Source organism: Pecten maximus, chromosome 5, assembly GCF_902652985.1.
Source record: "Pecten maximus chromosome 5, xPecMax1.1, whole genome shotgun sequence".
NCBI lineage: Eukaryota > Metazoa > Mollusca > Bivalvia > Pectinida > Pectinidae > Pecten > Pecten maximus.
In genome coordinates this window covers 20167801-20192177 of record NC_047019.1, presented here as the reverse complement: position 1 = coordinate 20192177, position 24377 = coordinate 20167801, and the positions used below count along the sequence as shown (strand labels likewise).

At 33.4% G+C, this 24377-nt stretch overlaps 2 protein-coding genes across 7 annotated transcripts in view; both read left to right on the top strand.

Annotated features, from left to right (window-relative positions):
• LOC117327457 (glutathione hydrolase 1 proenzyme-like) overlaps positions 1-2152 on the top strand; it is a 34831-nt gene extending 32679 nt beyond the window's left edge. For both annotated transcript variants that reach the window (XM_033884453.1, XM_033884454.1), the window contains exon 12: positions 84-2152. In XM_033884453.1, the coding sequence (XP_033740344.1) occupies positions 84-233 (150 nt within the window). In that variant the 3' untranslated portion in view covers positions 234-2152. The remainder of the gene's footprint in view (positions 1-83) is intronic.
• Positions 2153-8974: 6822 nt separating this feature from the next.
• Positions 8975-24377, top strand: part of LOC117327455 (EF-hand calcium-binding domain-containing protein 6-like) — a 36090-nt gene continuing 20687 nt past the window's right edge. The window contains exons 1-9 of one of the 5 annotated variants that reach the window (XM_033884451.1): positions 8975-9612; positions 16141-16359; positions 16553-16621; positions 18667-18749; positions 19289-19386; positions 19782-19856; positions 21770-21836; positions 23003-23169; positions 24196-24330. In XM_033884451.1, the coding sequence (XP_033740342.1) occupies positions 9315-9612; positions 16141-16359; positions 16553-16621; positions 18667-18749; positions 19289-19386; positions 19782-19856; positions 21770-21836; positions 23003-23169; positions 24196-24330 (1211 nt within the window). In that variant the 5' untranslated portion in view covers positions 8975-9314. The remainder of the gene's footprint in view (positions 9613-16140; positions 16360-16552; positions 16622-18666; positions 18750-19288; positions 19387-19781; positions 19857-21769; positions 21837-23002; positions 23170-24195; positions 24331-24377) is intronic. The other 4 variants (XM_033884448.1, XM_033884449.1, XM_033884450.1 and 1 more) reach the window with 4 other exon arrangements.

Genomic DNA, 24377 nt, shown 5'->3' with positions numbered 1-24377 from the left:
GATTTTGTTGGAAAATGTTTTGTGTTAATTCATTTTCTAATGTTTTTTATTGAGCTTCTGAGTCCTCTATTCCTCTATTTTAGGATGTACTGGCCGGTCTCCGTCAGAAGGGACACAACATGACCATGAGGGATTCCGCCGGATGTATAGTACAAGGTGTATTAAAGAACTCGTACAAGAATATATCCGGATGCAGTGATTACCGAAAAAACGCTTACCCAGATGGCTTTTAAAAACCGAGCCGAAACTATCCGAAGCAAAGCTAAGAACAAAGAAAAAAAATAGATAAATTAATAACAAAATAAGCATAATATTCATAACTAAATAAAGTTAATTATCTTAACGACATGATATATTTTGAACTTTTGGAATATGAAAATCGTCAGTTCAGATAACAATTTAATTTTACCATTGCTGTCACCAATTGTTACGGTTTAAGCTGAATCTAACTTGAAGCATTATAACATGACAATGTAGAATATCACAATGTTTATGTTTAGTCTTTTATAATCAATAATCCATCTAAAGGTTTATACACTAACTCTGGGATTTGCATACGCATTTACTTATAATCAGACACTAAATGGTTCTATTTTTTGACACATTGTTTATTTTTTACGTCTATTTCTTTCATCTTGTCTCGTGTATGTAGTTGATTATGATTGATACGTATACATTGTGTCTCTGCATTGTGTCGAAGTATACAATTAATTGATATTAACATTATGATCATAGTTTCTTTTCATCAAGTTCCTTCCTCTGTGGTGTGATATTACATCTGTATCAATTGAGCAAACACGTTTAGAATGTTGTACATTGATTCGGTTGTAACATAATAATCAAAATATGATCAAATGGATATTCACAGTTTCTTTCCCATTAAATAGTACAAACCACTTACAGAAAGCAAACTTGAAGCTGTAATGATGAAATTATCGTTCGGTAGAAAATATGCGCTTGAAAATAATTGAAATATTGATATATAAAAGAGTAATATCCAACAATGCCGATGAGGTCACATTGTTATTATGGCATTATATTTTTTAATAGTCCATTAGTTATATATTAATTGTCTTATTCATTTCCCAAATATAAATTGGCTATATTTATCAAGATTATATCTTCCTCAGTTCTATTTTGAATACTTGGCATTATCAGGATTTGACCTCAATAAATATAATTGGGATGGCATTAAAACATATGAAAATATAAAAATATGTTATCTATAAAGATGAAAATATAAAAATATGTTATCTATAAACAGTGTATCATCCTCGGTTCTCTTTTTAAGTACCTTGCATTATCAGGATTTGACCTCGGTTATTATAGATGGGACGACATTAAATCAAAAGACGCTTCCCTTTTGAAACACCTTGTCTTTTGAAAGCTTCGTAGCTGTACTTTGTCAAAAATCTCCGTCCAAACCATTGTTTTCTTCATCTTCGTTATATTGATCTAGGGTAAAAAGTAGGTGATCCTTTTTACGTATTCGGGTGTTCAGTCTTTGTTTAGAAAGGTCACTGATTGTTGACAGAAGATGTGATGAGTCGTTTTAGTTTTAGTAGTTGAAAATATTGACGAATAGTTTACTTTCAGCGCAATAGAATATATGGCTGGCTTTAAAAATGTTTTATTGTTTAATTCAGTTGAACATGTTCAGAATGTTGTCACATCTACTGTTGAAACGTAAGAAGTGTTTATGCAGTCTTTGTGAATGTCAGACAGAGTCAGATTTGTGTTTGCCAGAATGACGTCACATGTTGTACTGTAAATCACACAGATGTTGATAAAACTTGGAAACAAACCGATCTCCTTGAATATTTTGCGAAAAAAATATACTTCACGAGATATCGTTCTTGTGAAAAAGTAATTTTAAGTACTCAAGTACTTACACTAATTCCCGAAGATTGAGTGATTTACAGTAATGGTGATAGGAGATGATTAACAATGGCCTGGTGTAAATGTAAGGGTTAAGTATGATCTAGATTAACACAGAAATAACACAGATATATTGTAACTACGTGTATGTTTATTAACTCGGTTTTAGTGTACATGTTAGAACTATTATCTTGGTTTAATTTGAGAATTTAACACATATTAGATTAGCCGTTAATGTATGAAAGGAAAATAAAGATTCTTAAAATGAAACCTTTTTCATTCTTTTGTTTTTATTTAATATGTGATATTGCTTTTATGGAGCTGCAGATAACTTGAATCTAAAATATCAGTTTTCTGTATTGCCATATGATTTTGTCCTAGAATGACAATTATTTAACAAAATGCAGCCAATACCACTTTAACTATCAGTGAATAATAACTGTAATTGATGCTGTTTTCAACCGGATTATGTGAAACGCCTACGCCTATAAAGAGTTCTTGACTCATTTCTTCAATCAGTGCAATTTCATAGCCCAATATATTTGATAGTTATTGTTGGTGTGTTTCCCTTTACATGTGAAACAGATGATATTTTTATGTCCTTGAGAAAAACACAAATAATTGCACGGAAATGGTGACATCCACAATATGACGAACATATACGTGTCCTCTGAGGCTCCCAGTAATTCAAAGTATATATTAAGGGGAAATTAATGCATGTGAAAGTAACTGATTTGACATTTGAAGGAACAGTCATGTTTGAGGGAAAATGAATATGGTTTCCATTGGTAACACGAGCATCAATCGAAACCCATTTTGTAATTGTATTGTGACGTCACATCATGAATTACTCCTCGATGGAACAGCAGAATGATGACACGACCAAAACAGTGTCTTATGTAGAAATATTTTGTGGCTTTAATTGGATTATAAAAAACATTTTGATAGGTAGTTTATGATATGGTAGCAGTCATACATAAGGTAGATGTGTTGATGATTAAGAAGATAGTACAAAACCACGCAAATGAAAAGCACATATTGGTATCAGTAGAAGTAAAATATAGGCCGAACAACTGCATCATGCAGCTGTTTCGTCCTTCCAGGACACCCAGTGAAGTAAGGGACATCAACAACAGTTTCTTTCTTCCAGTTCTGTTAGAGACATCATACAGCTGTTTCGTCCTTCCAGGGTTCGTCATTGATAATAGAGCCATCATACTGTCGTTTGTCCTTCTAGAAATTGTCAATGCCTTTAAGGTCATCATTTGGTTTGGTTTATTTTGTTAACGTCCTATTAACAGCTAAGGTCATTTAAGGACGGCCTCCCGTGTGTGCGACATGCATGCATGTGGTGAGTGCGTATGTGTTATGGGGGGCTGCGGTATGCTCCTTGTGATAGGCCAGAACTTTTGCCGATTTATTGTGCTACCTCACTGAAACATACTGCCGAAGACACCCAGCAGCACGCCCCATCCGGTCACATTATACTGATAACGGGCGGACCAGTCGTCCCACTCCAAATATGCTGAGCGCTAAGCAGGAGCAGCAACTACCATTTTTAAAGACTCTGGTATGTCTCGGCTAGGGGACAGAACCCAAAGCCTTCCTCACAGGGACGGACGCTCAACTAAAGGCCATAAGTGAGGCATTGTCAAGAGAGACATTAGGAGGAAGAAAGCTGTTAAGAAAGAAGAGAAAAGATAAGAACCCAAATTTAGTCGCCTCTTACGATCATGCAATGGGGCAGTAGGTACAATTCTTACGCCCTACCTGCAGGGCAGTTAAGGTCATCATCAGCCGTTTCGTCCCTTTATGACTCGTTATAGATACTAGAGACATGATGCTGCCGGTTCGTCCAACTAGGAATTTTCAGTGTAGTTAGTGTCATCATACAGCTGATTCGTTCTTTTAGAACTCGTTATTGATAATAGAGACATAATACTACCGGTCCGTCCTTCTAGGACTAGCCAGTGGTGTTAGGGACATCAAACAGCTGTTTCGTCCTTTTAGGACTAGTTATTGATAAGAGACATCAAACTGCCGGTTCGTCAGCCTGGGACTCGTCAGTGATATTAGGGACATCATCAGCTGTTTCGTCCTTCTAGCACTTGTCAGCAGTGCAGCAGTCATCATACAGCTTTTTCGTCCTTCCCGGATTCGTCATTGATAATAGACACTACACAACTATTTCGTCCTTCTGGAATTCGTCAGTGATGTTAATTGCCTTTAGTGTTGAAAAAACTCAGAAGAAGTTCAGGACATCAACATCCGAAAAGAAGTGTATTCCCCGTTTTAACACTCCCCCTTACCCTACATTTCGGAAAATGATTACCACAACAATTATCAAATGTCTGTCTAACGCAATGTTAGTGCTGAGTAACACATGTCATATTCACCATTCTATACTAAATTACGGTACATGATATATTGTCTTCTGTGTATAGAGAATAAACCTTAAGTACATGAGGACGAAAGCTATCCAGATTTATATGTATTAAAAGGGATTCAACGACTACAGTCTCATTCCGTTACAACGCACTGCAATCATTCTCGACATTTAAATCACATCTCATTTAGAAATTATTCACTTCTTATAGAAATATGAAAATATATTTGTTTACTTCAACCTGACTTAAGTTTTTGTTTTCAAGATCTAGTGAGTTGGTAATGATTAACTGTCATGTATTTAATATATTCCAGTTGTAAAAAGTATAAGTATAGGTATGTCTTCCCAAGTTTACACATATAATGTACATGTTTTATTGTGATGCAAGGAAAGACATATATACTACAAAGGATTACGAGCTTCACGACAAAAATAAACTTAAAACAAGCATAATCTTTTAAAGCCCATATATATGTGTGTGTGTTTTTTACCTATTCATTTGATGATTGTAATATCGAAAAGAGAAGAAAAAACACTGCATTAATAGTTTGTGTTTCAAATGATTTCAGGTGTCAAGTTGTAGATTTTATGTAAAGCTAACCAAGCTTGACACGTTTAACATGCTATCACCTAATAAACATCACTGATAGAGAAGGACGTGTCAACTTGTTGGGACACTAAAATGTCCCGTGAGGATTAATTAGACTCGTGTGGTGTGTAACATGTCAAATCATCCGGAACCGATCGTCAGTGTTCAGCCATACCGAAACATTTACTACAAAAACGTACAGGTATATTAACAATACGCCGGTATGAATGTTTATGTACATTGATTGGTCTTATATTGTTATAAAACAACTGACACGGATTCTATATTCGACATACATTCAGTTCCACGGGACGTATTCTTTCAAACCGTTCAAACCACTTCAACACTGAACAATGGTTATGATTTATTTATTAATAAGGAAAATACATTTTGAAATAAGTTATGTTGGGAAAGCTAGAATCTTGTGTATTAAATACTGTGATTATTTCTATGTGGATAAAAAACGTACCAATAGAGGAAGGCATAAGAATTCTCTAAACTATAATTCAAAAACAAGCCGTGTGTGATCAACCTATCTAGTTTTAAAATAATCAGGCCTCGGACTGTTGTCTAGACACAAGTGCGGCAATCCAATATGACAAAGATCATGGAATATTGGAGAAAGGAATTCTATTTAGGTTTTACATTGTTTAACTCCATTCATCGGTAGGGATATAGTGTATAGTACAGTAAACAGGATAATCATCGTAAACCTAAAATCACAAAAAATGATGATAAAAGATGAAATAGAAACAGTAAAGAGAAATCGGCCCGGTGCTCCAGACGATTGTTCTGTTCCACAAGTCCTACCAGCCAGATTATCTTAAGAGATATATTTGATGAATGACATAATTAACGCCCCCTCCAGGTTGAGATAATAAGGGTATTTCTATTGTTGTTAATTGGTATTAAGTCTTGTAAATACATTGTTTTAAGATGATTAGGTTTGCATTGACAAACATTTAAATGTTGTATATCAAGATAGCATTTCAAATCATAGTAAACTTATTTCCAGAACATTTAATCATTCAAGTGATACTTATGTAAGGTTAAACGGTTTATATCTGTCAGTCAAGCTACAGGTAAAACAAATCATCAGGCGAATGCATAACCACAGGTAAATGATAGATTGCCGGGCAGTACAGTCAATAGGAAGTGATGTTTTACAGTAATTATTGCCTGTAATGTTTGTTGTTATCAAATTCATTCATAAAGTGTTACAACGATTGTGCAGGAGGAAAACTTACTCCGGTCGTAACATTTTATCGCTGACACCTGTTGTGTAAAACGTTACTATCGTTCTTGATTCCTAATATTTTCCTTTTTTTTTTCAAGAATAAGTTCATGTTTCTTAATTTCATAAAGATAGACTTTTGTATTATAAATGATGATAGTTTTGCCCATACACGTACATTTTACGTTTACGATTATTGGTGTTATCAAAGTTGTCCTCTTTTGATCTTAACCAATGCTGGTAAAGTTTATTCAACTTCATTTCTTTGCTAGTATTACATTTTAACCTAGGTTTGCGGGTTTCCTCTCGAGTATATATTTCGTTGACATTTTAGTCAATTTAGGGGACAAAATATCTCTTAGATTATCTCATCGTAAATATCTACTTTTCTGAAGGAATAGTGAGTCAGAAATCAAATCACCAGTTTAATATGAGCTAATTGTGAATATCTCCGTGTCAACACTATAGGATGAAGTCAAAGGGGGACAGAGCATTTATTTTTCTAAAATAAGACAGTTTGAAACCAGAACTAGATCACCACGCTAATGTAGGAAAAAGCGAACGAAACTATACGAATTTTAGACTGTTTCTATCTTGTAACTACAACTGAATAATGATATACATTATATCAAATGTAAAATAAATCTTGTCATATCGAGATGAACTTGTAAAAACAGTTATGTTTCCACAATAGTGATATTTCTCTGAGTAATATGTGTAGTGATATATAGACCGCGTTTTGTTTACGAACTATAAGATGTCTTTGATGGTCAATGGGAAAATGTGGATAATAACTTTGTAATCCTCGACGTTAAACATTGGCACTAGTTGATTAACATTGGAAATTATCGCAGAATTTCATAGGGGTAAGCATATTACTTCTGGCCTCAATACATTTTTGTTTTGTTTTTCTTTGGGAGGGGGGTTGCCTACTAATAATTATAATCATGCTGATGATAATGAAGCTAGGGCCTGTATTTTGATCAACGCGAAAATCTTATAAACGATCTTTATATACCAATTAAACTTATGGAGCATTGTTATGATCCGATGCATAATGAAATAACGTAAACCTTAATCAGCTCATAAGTGAACGATGCTGCTGTAATTGTTGTTTCTTGAAGTTCTATGATATCAACTATGCATGTTTTGTAGGAAGTATGTCGTTAGTAGAGGTAATCAGAAATACCGTATACACACAACAGGTGTATCGATATTTGATATCAATTTTTTCTCCACTTGATTTCATTCCAATAATTTGATGTGATGATGACAGATGTAACTTAAGCCATCTGACGTCATTTCCGCTATGGTTGCTGTGTTGCCGAGGATAGGACGGGGTCCTTCTACGGACTTTCCGGGGACCATGTTCAGAATAACGTAAGGAAACATTTGATATTTATCAACTGAAGTTGGAAGGCTGTTTCTTATCATATTGTGGAATGTTGTATCATTTCTATTGGTGTAAAGTAATATTTTCATTCAAGGTAAAGTGTTAATATTTTTCAGATCTGTGGGCCTTTTTAAGGTTTTTTTCTGTTATAAATATCTTTCGTATGTTTATCATGGAGATCGAAATTTCTTTTCTTATATAAATGCGTAGTCTTGAACTTCCAATGTCAATAAAAGGTCAGAGACTGTTACTGTTGGTTAGGTACTTTCCGTGACTTTGGTATAACATGACCATTGTTTGTGAATAATGGAACAACACAATATAGAACGAGTCATTCCAAATGATATTAACAGAACATCCATAGAAACGCAATCGATACTTTCTTAAAATGTATAATGTTGATTTTTAAGATATATGTTTGTGTCCAAACCTGGCACGTTCAGACTATGGCTTTATGTTAAATCGCTCATCACCATCTGACCAGGAATATACGTACAACAGGTGCAACATAATACAGTCTAATATACCTGTGTACGATCTGGCTATGTGACAGAAGATTTGACAAGTCACTGTGGTGTGGTGTTACCATTAGCTCTGTTCACAGCTTAAGTTTGGAACAAGAGTTAATTAGTTCCGGAAGCATAGTTAGTTTTAGGCTTTTCTTCGTTGAAGTTTGAAAAGTATCAAAAGATTTTAAATCATCTTAAATTAAACTTTGTATTCCATGTCAACAAATGTACCCGACGCTGCAAAGTTATTTTTGTGAGTAATTGATAATGTATACTTGTGAATTAGGCATAGTCTTTTAAAGTTCAACTGCCAAGTTAATAAGACAATATCCCGAAAGGAATCTCATAAGAATTTATAAAATTCTAAATCAAAATCGATTAAACCAGGGCAAAATATAAACAAAAATACTTGTTTACATTGATACTCCTGAAACATTACAGGGAAAATAAAACAATTGCTATGATAATGATTTAAATACATAAGGGTAAACAAATTGTTTAATTAGCGATAAACCTTCATCAGCTAACAATGATTAATGTAAATTTTGATAACTAAAAAAATGAAAGTAAAATATCATGAATGTGGTATGTTACAAAAGCTTGATAGATATTCAATTGACTCCACTTAGACTCAAAATACCTGCACAGTTGTGGTAAATACATTGCGACATAGGACGAACACGACTCAAAACATAACTCCCATCGGAGGGATTTAAGGTATTGAAAACCGGGAAATAAGAAAGACCCGTTACCGTCTTATAATAAACTAAGACTTTTATCTAATACTGTGAATTATATGCTTTACAACAGCGGCAATTTTCTATACATTTGTTTTGATTAGCTCTCATACAAATTCTTTCAACGACTATATATATTATCTCCAACGATTTAAATCATTCACCTCCGTGTGTGATTATACATATATACACATAGACTTCCAGCAACCTTCCGAACAACTTAACTGAATGGCTCCGATCATGTGATATCCCCGTACGGTGGTCGATTCGTACCTGTCGTCTCGCGCGGTTACCCTTAGAGATTATGTACACTAATGGCGGGCGAGCCTAGGACGTATCGACACCGCCAGTGAGCTTTCCTAAATGTGTATGCACTAGGGCTTTGGAGGGAAAGAAATGTTGTTCCCAATTGGAGGGGGTACACCGTGAAATGTTCCACAGATTGTGACATATGTGGATATAGTCAGGTTGTACATCTCAGATTTGATATTGCAGACGGATTTTAAAATCTAGATTTTTTAACTGTGTGTATATGTCTTCACATTTATTTCAACTGACATTTAAACCTCCAGTTTAAAGGATCTTAAAATGGCCAGTGGAGTTGCAGCAGTCCCTCGGGTCCCTGGATCACCCCATAAGGGGATGAAGACCCCTAATCTACCCGTCATTGAGCACCCAATGTCAAAATTAGGGAACAAGGGTGATCTCAACATTCGAGGATCGTCTAGCATGGGACCTAGAAAGGACAACACACATGGTCTTAATTTAGATTTTGGTCCAAAAATTAGCGCTAATGGTCCCGGTGCTCCCGGCAGCAGAGGCAGAGACACCGGGAATCCCTCCCTCTACAAAAGTGCCCCAGACAGGATAATACAGTGGCCCCCAGGTAAGAATGGCATAATTGTTTTGTTTCATTTAGAATGCATGATTTTAAGTTAATAGCATGTCTTAGTCAATTTTTGTTATGTTTTTATGATATAATAATAGTATTGATAGTTTCGGTGACACTTTAGTGCATGTCGGTGTTTAAAATTTGAATTGACATTGCATGGCGTTTAGAAACTGGACTTATCATAATCTCAATAGATACTATTTAGTGTTTAGAGTAGATTACGGAAATATAGCATATTTAGCATTTCCTCCATATCATTCACATATACATATTCATTGCTAGCCACATTCAGTTTATCAGCGATATCGTTGTCACATCACACGCTCCTTGTATCATGCTACATTTAAATAACATCATATTCATTTAGAAAATGACTCGCATTTCAACATTTTGTAGAATAATAGTAAATCCAATTTAAGGGAAATCTGCCAGGAGTTGTTAACATTATATTGTAAATATTCTTTTCGCATTGCTCCTACCATGTTTATATCCTAAGTAATTACGCATTTCAAAATAGTATGATGAAATTATGACACTCAGTTGCAGCACCAGATTACATCATATCCATTCAATTCAAAGAGTATGAATTAACAGGTTTTGCAAATTTCTTAATAATAACAAAAAATGTCACAACATCCTTACGTTGTAATAAGAATATAGAGATTATGATTTTACCACTGAGTCGTGCTAGACCGTCGTTCCGTCAATCCTGACCCCCTCAGATCCTCACACAATGGTATACCATATGTATGTATTGTTCACGGTAACTCGACCCAAGTCTTAACAGGAACACAATCTACAGAAACCATAAACTTAACGAGTTACTACTTACTTAATGTGTATGGTTGATTATGTACCCCGGGAGTAAAGCTGGTCTATAATTTCGTACTTATGGTAACTATCTACACCACCGATGAGTAAAGTCGACCTATAAATATTCATTTTGTATATATTCAAAATATACCTTACTCAATTGGTAAATTTATTCACCAACACAGTTGAGTAAATCTAATTACAGTATACAATCTTAACAATTAGTATACCTATATAAGGAAACTATTTCTGTATATATCAATACAGATATGAGATTTTCTTAATTTCAAAATGTTTGGGATAAATTTATGTAATACGAAATATGTCGTACTCAGTATTACATAATCCATTAGAATCCTTCTTCCTGAAAAATATCACTGAGTTTTAACATCCATCTGATTTAACTTAGAATTACAGTATCAATGATAATACTATTTCTTCACTATCAAACGTTCATTTAAGAGCCCAATAGTAATTATTGCAGTAACACCTCCTCCAACGTCATCTAAACCTTACGTTTATTCAAACCTTTATAATTCTTTTGTGATAAGACGTGAATATATAAATTAAATTTAAATTGCTCAGGCACAATCGTTTAACATGTAAACTGTTGAGCATGTCCCCTTAAACTTATTGTGTTTGAGTCTTTGTAGTAGTAAGTTTAGATATGTCGCGCCCTGCTCAGCAGGAGGAGTTGGCACGCGATCTACTTACCGTTTCTGTGTATGTATAAATCGTATTGAATATCACAAATTCGTTTGGCAACAAAAGCGCCGATGACTATCTTGGTAGATTGATTTCATTACCGTGTTTACAATTGAGATTTGAGAAGGCAATTAATGATAATTAGAAGTAAATATTGAAGCAGATTTGTCGGCTCACTGGACAGGTCAGCTACCCTTCATATATATAACAGGTGTTTGTTTAATAGGCCAGGTTATGTTTATATAAAATACTGGTCTTATTATTGTCAATACTTGGAGAAAGAATTTTTTAAAGAATTAATTTTTATTCCACAATGTATATTATTCCTTTATATTCATTACATTTATTGTTTTAAAAGACAATATTTGGAAATCGTAAACGCTATGAGCTAAGATTCAGCCTTGGTGACATTATATATATACTTTATAGGTGATTTTATTCACGTGTGACAAATGCTACTAAAGGTGTGAGTGACATGTTCTCTCGTGAAACAGGTTTAAATGTTCAGGTATATTCATTCTAATAATGTAAGATATTTACCACACAAACACACCACTCACAGAGGCTCCGGGTGCCAGAAATACGTGACGTAACTATATCTCAGGCAGTATAATATTAGAAACGTTCGACGTTACTAAGATGGCATAGAGGGACGGGATCAGTTCCGGATTTCAAGTAATCCTCTAACGGTCTTTAATCCAACATTTGACATGTATATATGATATATGTATGAAAATACCGACACCTTCGTCTGTACACCACTCGACTGATATCATGGCGACAATAACATTTAGTGAGACCAGGCCACTTACCTCAAGGGTGTAGCGAATCCCATACAAACAACACTTTTGTAACATTTTTGACATTTATTGAAAGTTTGAGATTCGAATACATGTTATTAAACAAGTATATGATACCATCAAAGGAATAATATACCTACATAACGAGGGAGCAAATCTCAATATATCTATAGTATTGGCAATATATATAAGATGTTCAATTCTCTGGATTTTATAATTCTGTTAGAAGTTCGAGAAGACCATTTCAATATCTATAATAAATTGAAGTTGAATAAGACGTGCTCTGTAGATATATTACAGATTTGAACATAAACACAATTGCTTTAACGTTTCAGTCTAGTGGTGGAGCATTCACATAGACAAAATGTTTATTGCACTATATATTTATATTATCTCCTGAATGCTATATTTGGTTAAAGGTAGTTACAAATATGAGTCCTTCCCACATATTCATGTGTGTGATCTTTTACATTTATTTGAACTTTCAAGTTTGAAAATGTCACTCATGTTTAATGAATTCAAATGACATTTTCGCGCAACAAGCAAATCATCAATATACAACGAGACATTTATATAGTCTTTCTTTACTTCCTTTGAAAGTCGTAACATTCCTTAATTTTATACCGTTCAAGTAGTACAAGGTACAAACATGTTGATGGACTCATCAATTTTTGTTTTTAAGTGCCGTCGATTAATAGCAGGGAAATACCGGTTACAATTTTTTTTCTAAACTACATATCATAGCAATATACGTAAGCATAACTAAATTATTGTATCTTTACATACTGCTGCTAAAACACCGTCAATAAACGAGACAAACGAATTCTTATTTGGCGTTATAATCTTCCTCTATTACGTAGCAACATGGTCTTCAGGTGATTGTCAATTACTTGATATTGAATCACTAGGCAGGCGTCGAGTACTTATGGTTAGAATGTAAATGGAAGATCCGTGTTAAAGACTTGGTACGGCGTGATGTGCCACTCAAACGAACACCTTTCTGTCTGTGTTTCTAGGTTGTATGTTTACTGTTATCAGTAGATAAAGAGCTTAGGTCTTTGTCAACAAATTCGACAGTTTAAACTGTCATTCAAGCACCAGGTATACATTCTCTCTAAGAGATGCCAATACACAAAATAAATAAATGATAAACTACAATAGAAGTCAGTCTTTTATAAAAAAAAAAAAAATGCTTAACCGATGGTTTGTCTTACATACTTTATGTGATATTTACACAGATAATCATGTCTGCCAATATAAAATCAACGGTATACATTTGTAAATACAGTCTGATATGAAATTAGAGATATGAATCAAAGGAGAATATATAGCTATTATGTTTACCTGATTAAATTGACTTAATAACCCAGCTTTCATTTATCTATATTTTTATTATATTCTTTATTTCTTTAAGTTCAGATATCTCGAGCTGGCTTGTGATATGAAAGGTTTCCTGTTAAATTACACTGAACTCTTATGAAGAGAAACTTATTGGGTGCCGATCTCGATACCAAGTGGTACCTGGATTTGTATTGGACAGTTTATCTACTTACAAAAGTAAACATATCGTGTACTTTTGTCGACAATGTAATTCTCCAGATAAAAAGGATAAAAGACGATGGCGGCACCAATAAATGCGGCTACACAAAAAGGGGCCTAAATTACCTTTGAATCCTCAATAAACATCAGGCTATTTGGTATGTTTTTAAAAGTAAAATGCTGCGACAATTCATTGGGATCTTATCTTTATTAGTACATTTATCATAGATTGAAAATTTAGGCCGAATTTTACCTTAGGTTGTAGAATACAAATGTTTATCTTAACAAATTATAATGTAATGATAATAATCTTAATTATAATATTCTGATTTATAAATAATTTAATGGCTTAGACAAATGTTGGTATATAGATAATTAGATACACTTTACCTTTACCATTACAGCACTTTATCTAATTCGTCACATTATAACCTTAGTATTTAATAGTGATAGCAAGGTTACAGTTACTCGAAAGAAAGAGCCTGGCTGATACAATTAATGAGGTACATAGAACGTTCCCTAGATGTCAATATCTCACATGGTTTGTTATGATATCTCGCTGACAATAGGCATAAAACTATCGGTAATAAGTCGTATTGGTTTAATAAACCAATATATGTACAAAATATTATTATATGAAATGTCACTATATATCAAATAATTAGCTTTTATTACCTTCACTGACGTTAGAAAAGAAATCGTTTGTGTAAATACATTGATTTAAAAGATGTTTTCCTAGTTAAATTTGAATTAATTATCGACGTATAAGTGTAGGTTGTATAAACTATGCTATGTGAGGGAAATAAACCTTGATTATCAGAGTCCAGACTGGTCGGGTATATAGGTCGTGTTGTCGTATACCATTCTACTACAGTATCGACCGTGTCAACACGTTGTGAGGAGATACTTGAATATTAAGTAACAGATACACTGTATTGATTCGGAATCCAACCGTTCACGAGGTTCAGCAAATACAAGTTATATTGTTGATCAAACATACTTCTCAATTTACATACGGAAAATCTACCACCCGGTGTCTGAATTCTACAGTTCTATATTACCGCCTTTTATCATGATAGATACATTTTCATATATACTTCGATGGCAAGGCCATTGAATTTTTGCAAAGACATAACAACCGAATTAAAAAAAAAATGATAAAATAATAATTTATAGCTATAAACTTTATTCATGTTACAACAATTGCGAAACAATTTATACCAACTTATATCAATAGCATGTTAGGCCCAGATGGAAGCGCACGAGGGTTCTTTGCGTGGGCTGAAACCAGTGTACCCGGGTACAACCCACGAAGTCGGGAAATTGCCCGGTGTTTTGATATAAACCTGGCCGCCTAGGTGAAAGAGGAGTGCATTATCGCTGTGCCACCCGACCACATGATCAAAATTTTAAACTATCAATTGATAATTATTCACATCTGCTTTAATTCTTACTGGCATATACTTTTCGTAAATTATAGTTTTTAACTTCAGTATTGAAGATACAGTTTCCAAACTAAAATAAGCTTAGCATACAAACGGCATTCTACGATGAATAAAACATGTTTGTCTATGCAATCAATAATTAAACTTCAATATGTATTCAATAACCCACACCATGATATGAATTATATATTGTTGCAAAATGTACAGTTTATATTTTCAAAACAAACACACTTTTGCGTGAATATCTTTAGTCTTTAAAGGCATTGTGTATATTGTCCTGTTTCAATGTAGTTGCAGATTTATCGAACACAAACTCGACAGATTCCGGTAAGATTTGTATGAAGAATATAAGTGTAATTTTCTGTCACACTCATTCTCGTTCAATTGCTATTTCATTTGCGTGTTCATTCATTTCTCATTGTGTCTTCATCATTTAAAGCACTATTGTCAATATTGCATTCGAGACGTAGTTTATATAAACTGTGCAATTTGTTGAGAATGAGTGTTTACCATGTTTCAATGAACTAATTCAGAAGAACAATAATTGGTTTATCGTCTAGATATTGAATGTAGTTGTAGTATGTTTGAAGTGTTTTAATATGTTATTAGAATGTCTGCAGCAAAGATCTCGTTTATCTCGTGCCAAGAACATTTCTTTGCATCTCCAAACATCTGTTTCTCAATGAATAAATCAAAACAATGTAAACATAAGGTATGCACCTTAAGCTTACCTATTGTTGTTATGTCTCGTGAGATCCTCTTTGGGAATGATCCATGACACCTTTAGTTGTGTAAGAACAAACCTATAGCCTATCGCCGCTTTGATGATTTATCTGTGAAGCAGGAAAAATTTACAAAGAACGTTTTATATCTGTCTATTTACCTAGAGCATTAGATAACATTTGTATAATATGTTCTGTTCTGTGACTCGCAATAAGTCATTATGATGTTTCAACATTATTTTTTTTTTAATTATTTGTTTAATTGTTCTTTCCTATTAAGGTTCTTTTCATCGTGTTATTTTCATATTATAAAAGCATTATGCATTCACTCTCAAATAAGTAAGATTTCCATTCCTTCCACAGATATCGCATTCATCTTCACTAATAAGTTGCCATGGATATATAAGGATCATATATCATCGTACATAAATCATAAGGAGATAGCGATATTCTCCCACAGTCTGCTACATAAGTCTTTCTTGGTACATTTCTCTTTAGTATGTGACTACACGGCGCCCTTTACGTACCGTCGCTCTGCCGCCGAAAGGGCGGGCCTGATCCCTCAGAGCCACAAAGAGGAAATAAGTAAACGGATGACTGACGTCATTCTTCCTCCCATTGAAAATCTTGGGGAGGACGATTATGGCAACAGCAAGCCTTCGTTCAAACTCCCATCTCTCGACCAAATTATGGACTTGGTGGAAGATAGATCAAAAGGTTAACAGTTTGGTTGAATCGTGTTGCAATGCTGTGCTGCTAATATATTGCTTGTTGCATGTGATGTTGATTCAATAATTTTGTGTTAATTTTGCATTAACCATCTTTAAATGTTCAGCAAATAATCCCAATTGTTTTGTCATACACCCGTCTTCAAACCTGCAATGTTTTTCTTCTTTGTAACCGTCCACAGAGGGTCGTGGAAACTTTGAAGGGAAGCGATGGACACATCGTCCTTACGGCTTAGGATCAAACCACACTGGTAAACCTCCCTGGCGTTCTGTTCCCAGCATACCAATGACTTCCTGTGTTGCTCTAAGTCACATATATATCTTTACCCTTCTCACAATTAACTGTCTTTCATTGAAACTCGAACGCACTGCCTGCAAATACACATGGAGTGAATTCGCACTTAAAGGAATTACCAGTGATGAACAAAAGCAATCCTCTTCGTGGTTCCATCAAGAGATGACAGATTCACGTAGAGTGTCTTTTATTAGATCATGAATATTCACAATCGTCTCGAATCCCTTTAAAGTTATGCAGATCATGTTATAGCAGTCAAAACAGGATTCCAACGATAGCATATCTAGTGGTAATTGTTATTTAGCGTTGTTTCTATTTGTAAGCAAAACACTGCATTATGAACATGTATAGTATGGCTGGTGGACATTTTCCGATGACGGTATACATAATGCACATTTACATAATGTTAATTTGCATTGACTGTGTGAATGTCTCTTCTTGTCTGTGTGTGTTTTGTGCAAAATAACAAACAACAGGTACTTAATATGAATGCATGTTATTGATTTGCATGCTTCTAACGTATTCCTAATGTCATACAACACAATACCTTTCCAATACATGCCGTTATCAATTATCTTTTTTACTAAATCAAAATTTATCGGTGAAAATCTACTGAGAAACACAACTTTTTTTGAAATAGGCATTCTTTGTCTCATTACAAATGGTCTCCTATTATTTATATAAAACTCGGTGTTCAAAGGAGTTAGGATTCTACAACGTGAAATTAATATGACGACTTCTTTCATATCCAATTTGTATTATTTTGATTCATAATTTCTTTCAGGCGAATCATATATTTGTGTACCTACATAATATATTTACCTTAGTTATGCTTATCTATACCCGTCTATATTTACTAAAAGTTGGTGCTTATGATAAGTTTCTTAATATTTATATTTATATTCTCCGTTTATGTAAGCAAATATAAACCCTTTTATTATATCTTAACCGACTGAATAATGAAGATCATTTAATTTTAAACAGGTAGAGTGGAGGTAATTTTGATAAATGTATAAATGGATAATTGATTATAATTGTTCATACTATTCAGTTGATGTAAAATGAATATGGAAATCACTTATATGTGTATGATTTATTTTTTCAATAGTGCATTGTAAGCATTGTTAATGTCTTTTGTCTCAAAGTATTGTACGATGATGGGCGCTAAGATACTATGTAACACTTGTTCGTCATTGATCCATACGTTTCCTTTGTCCACTTCTATTCAAATTTCACAATGTTCAGACCAGTATTTGTATTGACAAAATGCATTGTGTAAGTTTAATAAATGTCGCACTTATGACAATTTTTAATTATGAATTCATTCTTGATCGTGTTCCATTTTAGTAGTTTTGATGTATATAGATATAAAGATACTGTTATATAAAGATATCTTATAGATTTGTTTTGTATTCTATTGAACTATGTCGCACGTCAGTATCATAAATCATGCCATACATGTGTGACGTCGTTAACCTGGAATTGGCACGAGAATAATGTATTATAAGTCCGTCAAAATTCTACCGTGCCTCTGACAAAAATACCGTGATATGTTATTTTTTGAAAGAATGTCTTTCTTATCCATCACTTCCAAAACATTTCCATTGTAATCGAGAAATAATGGTGTCGGTATGTATAGAATACCAGCGATCATAATCGGTTGATTATACTAGCACATTGACACCATTACATTTTTCACAATTAAGCGTCAAATGATATCGGTATGTAATAATGTATGATTAATGAAACAATAGCATTATCATATATAGAAAAATAAAAACAACGTAAAGACAAGATAACGAAATGTTCTCACGGATAAACAATAGTTTTAGAAATAAATTAATTTTGAATACAAATTCAAATGATTTATTATATTACTACTGTTTTCATCTTCGCAAAACGTTAACATATAGCATCTTTATCCATTGTTGAATGCATTCATTTGTTTGTTTGTTTTTCGTATCAAGTACTTGAAATAAACTGGGTATCATGTGTGTGTAGATCACGTCATTGGCCCGAAGGCTGCCACAGCGCGGATGAAGAAGTCCGATCATTCAAGCTCAAACTCAAGAAGCCAGTTTGAGGTGAGTCATATTCTTAATGAAAACAAATCGCCCTGAAGCAGTAGGCACATTTTAGGATGAACGCATATGTTTATAAAAACGTATTCTGACATGTGTTCTTTTGTCAATACGAATTATCGATTGATGTCATGTAATTTAAAAAATACATTAAGACTAGCATTCCCTTTAGCAATCTTACTAATTAAGGCGACCTTGTCTTGAAACCCAAAGAGTAGAATAATAATTCAGGATAGCTTTGGAAGTTATACGATCATAAGGAGAATGTACTGACGAATATACTGATGTTAGTTGGCGTTTAGTGAAAATGAGGAATACTTGCGTATGTATAATAATGAAGTTACATGTGAATATATATATCTGTTTTGTGGTTACATATGAAATTATTGTGTATGTTAATGCAGAAATGCGATTGATTGTTTAGTTTGTCTTGTTTTATAAACGATGAATAAGTTACATGTATTACAAAGATTGGAATACCTGGACATGTTTCAAGTAGAAGTAATAAATGTGTATTCTTACATATATACGACTGATTTTAGGTGGCACACATGGTCAAAGAGAAACTAAGTACAGGACCGAACAGCCTCCGACATCTGTTCAGATCAAATGACCCCACTGGTCAAGGCAACGTCACGAAGTAAGTATGCACCTAGTTGAAATGTTTACATGAAATGAAAAAAATGTAAAAATATTAAAAATTCTTTTTCGTAAAATTTGTTCTCCATGTATGCATTACTTTGGTGAAAGAATCGTGCAAATGGCACAAAAACTAATGTGAATATCACTTTGATTATTATTTAGAAATATATACAGCACAGTATAGTTGTAAATCTTACACTACGATAAAAGATCATACCGATGAAATCGTTTTATGTCGAACTTTGTAATATATGTATTTTAAATGACTTACAGGAATTTCGCTTTAACTGTGATAAGCATTGCAATTAATGACACCTTCCTATTGTAAACATATATATCAAAATACATATTTTGGACCCTTCCTTTAGATACTCAATTTGCACTTTTTTTCAGAGAGGCATTGCTTCGAATTATCTATAATGTGTGTGGGTACATATCTACAGACCAATTCAACAAATTCCTTAAAAAGTAAGTAAAAATGTATCAAAGGAAGTAACAAAAGGACAAAATGCCGGATGGATGTAAAGCTAACAGTTGAATGTGTGATGAGTGAAAGCTCTCCTACGCCCGGACAATATATATTGCGAAATGTCGATGGAATTCGGTAAAAAAAATAACCCAAACTTAAAAAAGTAGAATAATGCATAGAAATATCTAGTGAGAACCAAGTTATCAAAAACGGAGTAGTAACGGATTTAGACAATTTAACTGCATTTAAAGGTCACCTTTAAACTCATTAGTCATATTGTACTGTAAAACTCTATAAAAAATCCCAAATTTCAATCAACCTTATATAGTTTTAACTTCTATAACGAATTTTTTATAAGGAACTCTTTCCGATGATTATATACAAATTTTACTGTATTTGAGGTTTAAAAAAATCAATAATCCAGACTACTTTTTGACATTTACTGATGTACCAGTTCATGGACGAACAAAACAACCCTAAATAAATTAATACCGTACCATTATTCCAGACAGTTACAATTAATTCCAATAATGGCGGATTTACTGTGTAATCTTATACTACCAGTGTGAACTCGACAATTCGAATTCATGACTTAATACGACTTAAAAACCTAATCTGGTTAGAACGAAAATCTCTCTAATCTACCACAAACAGCACAAAGTGAAAACCAGGTGTAGGGTAATATGTGCTATAAATACCGTTCTGTGTTAAAACAGGATCTATTAAAAATCTAAAGTTTACTCGTACCTAGCAATAAGTACATAAAGAGTGAGCCTGACTGTTTGTGAATTTCAATAAAAGGAAGCCTTTTCTTCAAATTTATGTTTGACATTACTTTTATCACAATCTATCGCTAGATACCATTGGACCTTTATTAATATATATGGGACATTAACGCTTTTTATTAATCCCATCACGCGTAGCTCGTTGATTTAATTGATACACAGAAGCCACCAGTTGTTTACCAAGTAAAGACAATCCAGGACACATTCTACAAAACTGTCTCAATATATATTTTATCAAAACCTCTTAAGTGACTGTAGCGTGCGGTTAACTCTTGGTTGCGTCGTTGCAATCTTGATAGTGTCTTGAGGAAAGAGGCTTAAGGGGTTTAGGTAACCCGCGAGTACTGACAATATAATCGTGTCCTTTCGTTCTAACTACATTTTTTCTTAAATCTAGATAGCCTTAAAATGGTTGTCTATAATGTGACGCGCTTAATCCAATAGAGATCAAGTTTTGTAAACAGTTATCGTGCTAGTAATCGCCTAAAGAACACCCCGATGTTTTATACCGTATACCATTGAGATGGTTAAGATGATATAAGGTGACCATTCGACCCTCACCTTACACTGCTCTTCACGTTGAGACGGATGTCAATATAACGTGAAGACCTAGACAGACATGCTCACCGCGTGTAACGATATATATTTGTTTTATCTACAATGGAGCACTTCTGAACAGACGTTTTGATTCAGGATGCGTTATGTTTGACATTACAATAAAAACATAATTTCATTAACAAAAAAACAGGATTTTTTAACTGAAGATGAAATTTATTTTTTCTTTGAATTTAAACATATCTAATAGCATCTCACATTCTATATGTTATGTTATTATATATATACTAGTATATATTAAATTACACTGTTTAAATCAATTATAATGGTTTTAAAACACATATTTAATCATTGAGATTTGACTTGTAATTTCAGAAGATATTTCAGCAGATATGATGAATTTTGACTTGTAATTTCAGAAGATATTTCAGCAGATATGATGAATTTTATTTGTTGATCATATTGATATATTTTAAGTAAATATCAATCTCAAATATCATTTTGAACACCTCACAATTGATTTATAATGAAGGTATCATTCCATAATGAGGACATATTGTTATTGTTTACAGAATTGGTCTGGAAGGGCGGGAACCTATATCATTTGATTTATTTGTGAGCTGTTTCAAAGAAAATGATGTGAGTAAAATGTTCTTTTCCTCCTGGTAGTAAGAATATAATTCCATATCTTTGATTTGGAAAAATGCAGTATGCAATTCCGTAATTCAATTCCAACACATCCTAAAGGCATGATACTAAGGTGCAAATTGATTTGTATTTTGAGTAAAGGGCGTCACGGATTGTATCATTTATTTCAGTCTCGTTTAAGTCCAATATACGATTCAATGTACTAGTTAATGTATTAAATATGTAGATAAAGTATTTACAACATTTGGACAGGATATGAATTGAAGGTTCAATATTATTGAGGAAAGCACTATATCTTTATTACAGAATGATTCAAACAGTAAGGTAAAAAGGAGAAAAGAAAAGGTCAAGGGCTATAGAGATATTGACCTTGAGGATCTCAAGGTCAAACCTAGGGATAACATATTCGATAACTTTAAAATCCTACCGGTAAATTATTATATACAGATTGTATGTACATGTATATACCTATTAAATACCGTTTGTGGTTTTATGTGGTATTGGGTTTAATACATAACCAAAATTATGTTCAAGTTTTGTTATACGTTTCAATGGTATACGGAATTATATTTTAATACTGAACGAAGTGTAGGATTTTTTTTTTCTAATACATTTTTTTCACCTTCAAATGTCCCTATATTATGTAGAAACAATAGTTGGGTTTTAATCGTTTTCGATGATGGTGCTGGGTTATTTATGGCAATCTTACGGTAAACTTACGCATATGTTTTTGTTTCTAATCGTAATTGTATTTTCTATTGTGTTTTTGTGGGTAATTGTTAGAAATAATTCAGCGGCCTACGGTGATCTATTAAAATTGTTTACATTTTTCTTTCTATCTATGTTTTTACCATAGTAAGACTGTATATCATGTTTTATTTTAACGATTGTAGTAAAAATGAAAAATAAATCGAATTTGATTCAAGCATTAAACATGTTTTCTCGGATAAGTCTACTGACGTATACCATTTCAGATGTTCTATATCGTAAGTATTTTAACGATGATAAATGTAAGTAGTAAATTAACCGTCTATAAACGAGAGTAAAAAAGGAAAAGAATATAGGAAATTAAGTATGATAATAAGACTAGATATACTTAGATGTGTTTTAATATATTGAAAATTTGAAATAATGAGAATTGTTTGACGACTTGTTAGGCTGTAAAGAAGGAGTGGGTCAGTCCAGTCCAGAGAGCTTTGGCAGACAGGGGAAATCGAAAGAAACATCCCGAGGAGAATTTGAAGAACACAGACATACTTGTGGAAGATCCGTACTTCTCAGCGCCTTACTCCGACGATATGTTCAAACAGAAAATCAAAACAGTGTAAGTCTTAACACCTACTTAAACAGTATCAAAGTTTATTATCTTTGTGTTATCGATCTGACACAAGAATATCAAAATAGTGTAAGTATTTCCTGAACACCCTACTTAGACAGTATTTAACAGTTTCTTAACATTGTGTTATCGATCAGACACTAGAATATCAAAATAGTGTAAATATTTCCTGAACACCCTACTTAGACAGTATATACAAGTTTATTAATTGTCCAATCGATCGGCAAACGGAAAATCAATATCTGGTATGCGCAATAATGGCTCTTGACACCAAATACACAATAGAACAACAGGTCAGACTGTAAACCATTAATTCTGTCCTCTTCCAAGTCAATCAAAACGGGCATCCTGTACATTATTGTACATTAATGTTCCAAATTCATGTTCAACAAGAAAGTCGATTTTACGTAAGTATCATTCTCTCTGGCCATAATCAAATGTTTCTCTATTGACAACAAGTTGTGCCATATATATACCTTCGTCAAAAACACGTTCGTATTGTCAAACAAAACGCACTAAAATTGTCAAGCAAAACACATTCGTAATATCAAACAAAATACATTCGTGTTGTAAAACAAAGCTCACTCGTATTGCCAAACGAAGCACATTCGTTATGTCAAAGCACGATCGAATTGTCAAACGAAACACATTCGTATTGTCGAACAAAACACAGTTGTATTATAAAAAAAAAAACATACTCGTATTGTCAAATAAAACAAAATCGTATTGTCAAACAAAACACACTTGTATTGTCAAACAAACACACTCGTATTGTCAAACAAAATACATTCGTATTGCCAAACAAAACACACTCGTATTGTCAATCAAAACACACTCGTATTGTCAAACAAAACACACCCGTACTGTCAAACAAAACACACCCGTACTGTCAAACAAAATATCACCTACTACTAAGTGATTATCAACAAGTCGATATCAACAAGACTTTGTAGACTTGTTATTTTCTATTTTCTAGAATTAACACGTCGTCTTTAATTAACATATTACTTACAGAGATGACGCCAGGTTGGTGTTCCCTGCGGCATGTTTTGAACCCAATGGGATGATAGTGCCACCACAACTCCGCGAAGCCTATGCACAGCTCGGTATTTATATGATTGACCGGGATTTCGATACACTGTGGCAAAGGTAAATATCCAATATCAATGTGTGTAATCTTCTTTGTTTATTGAACT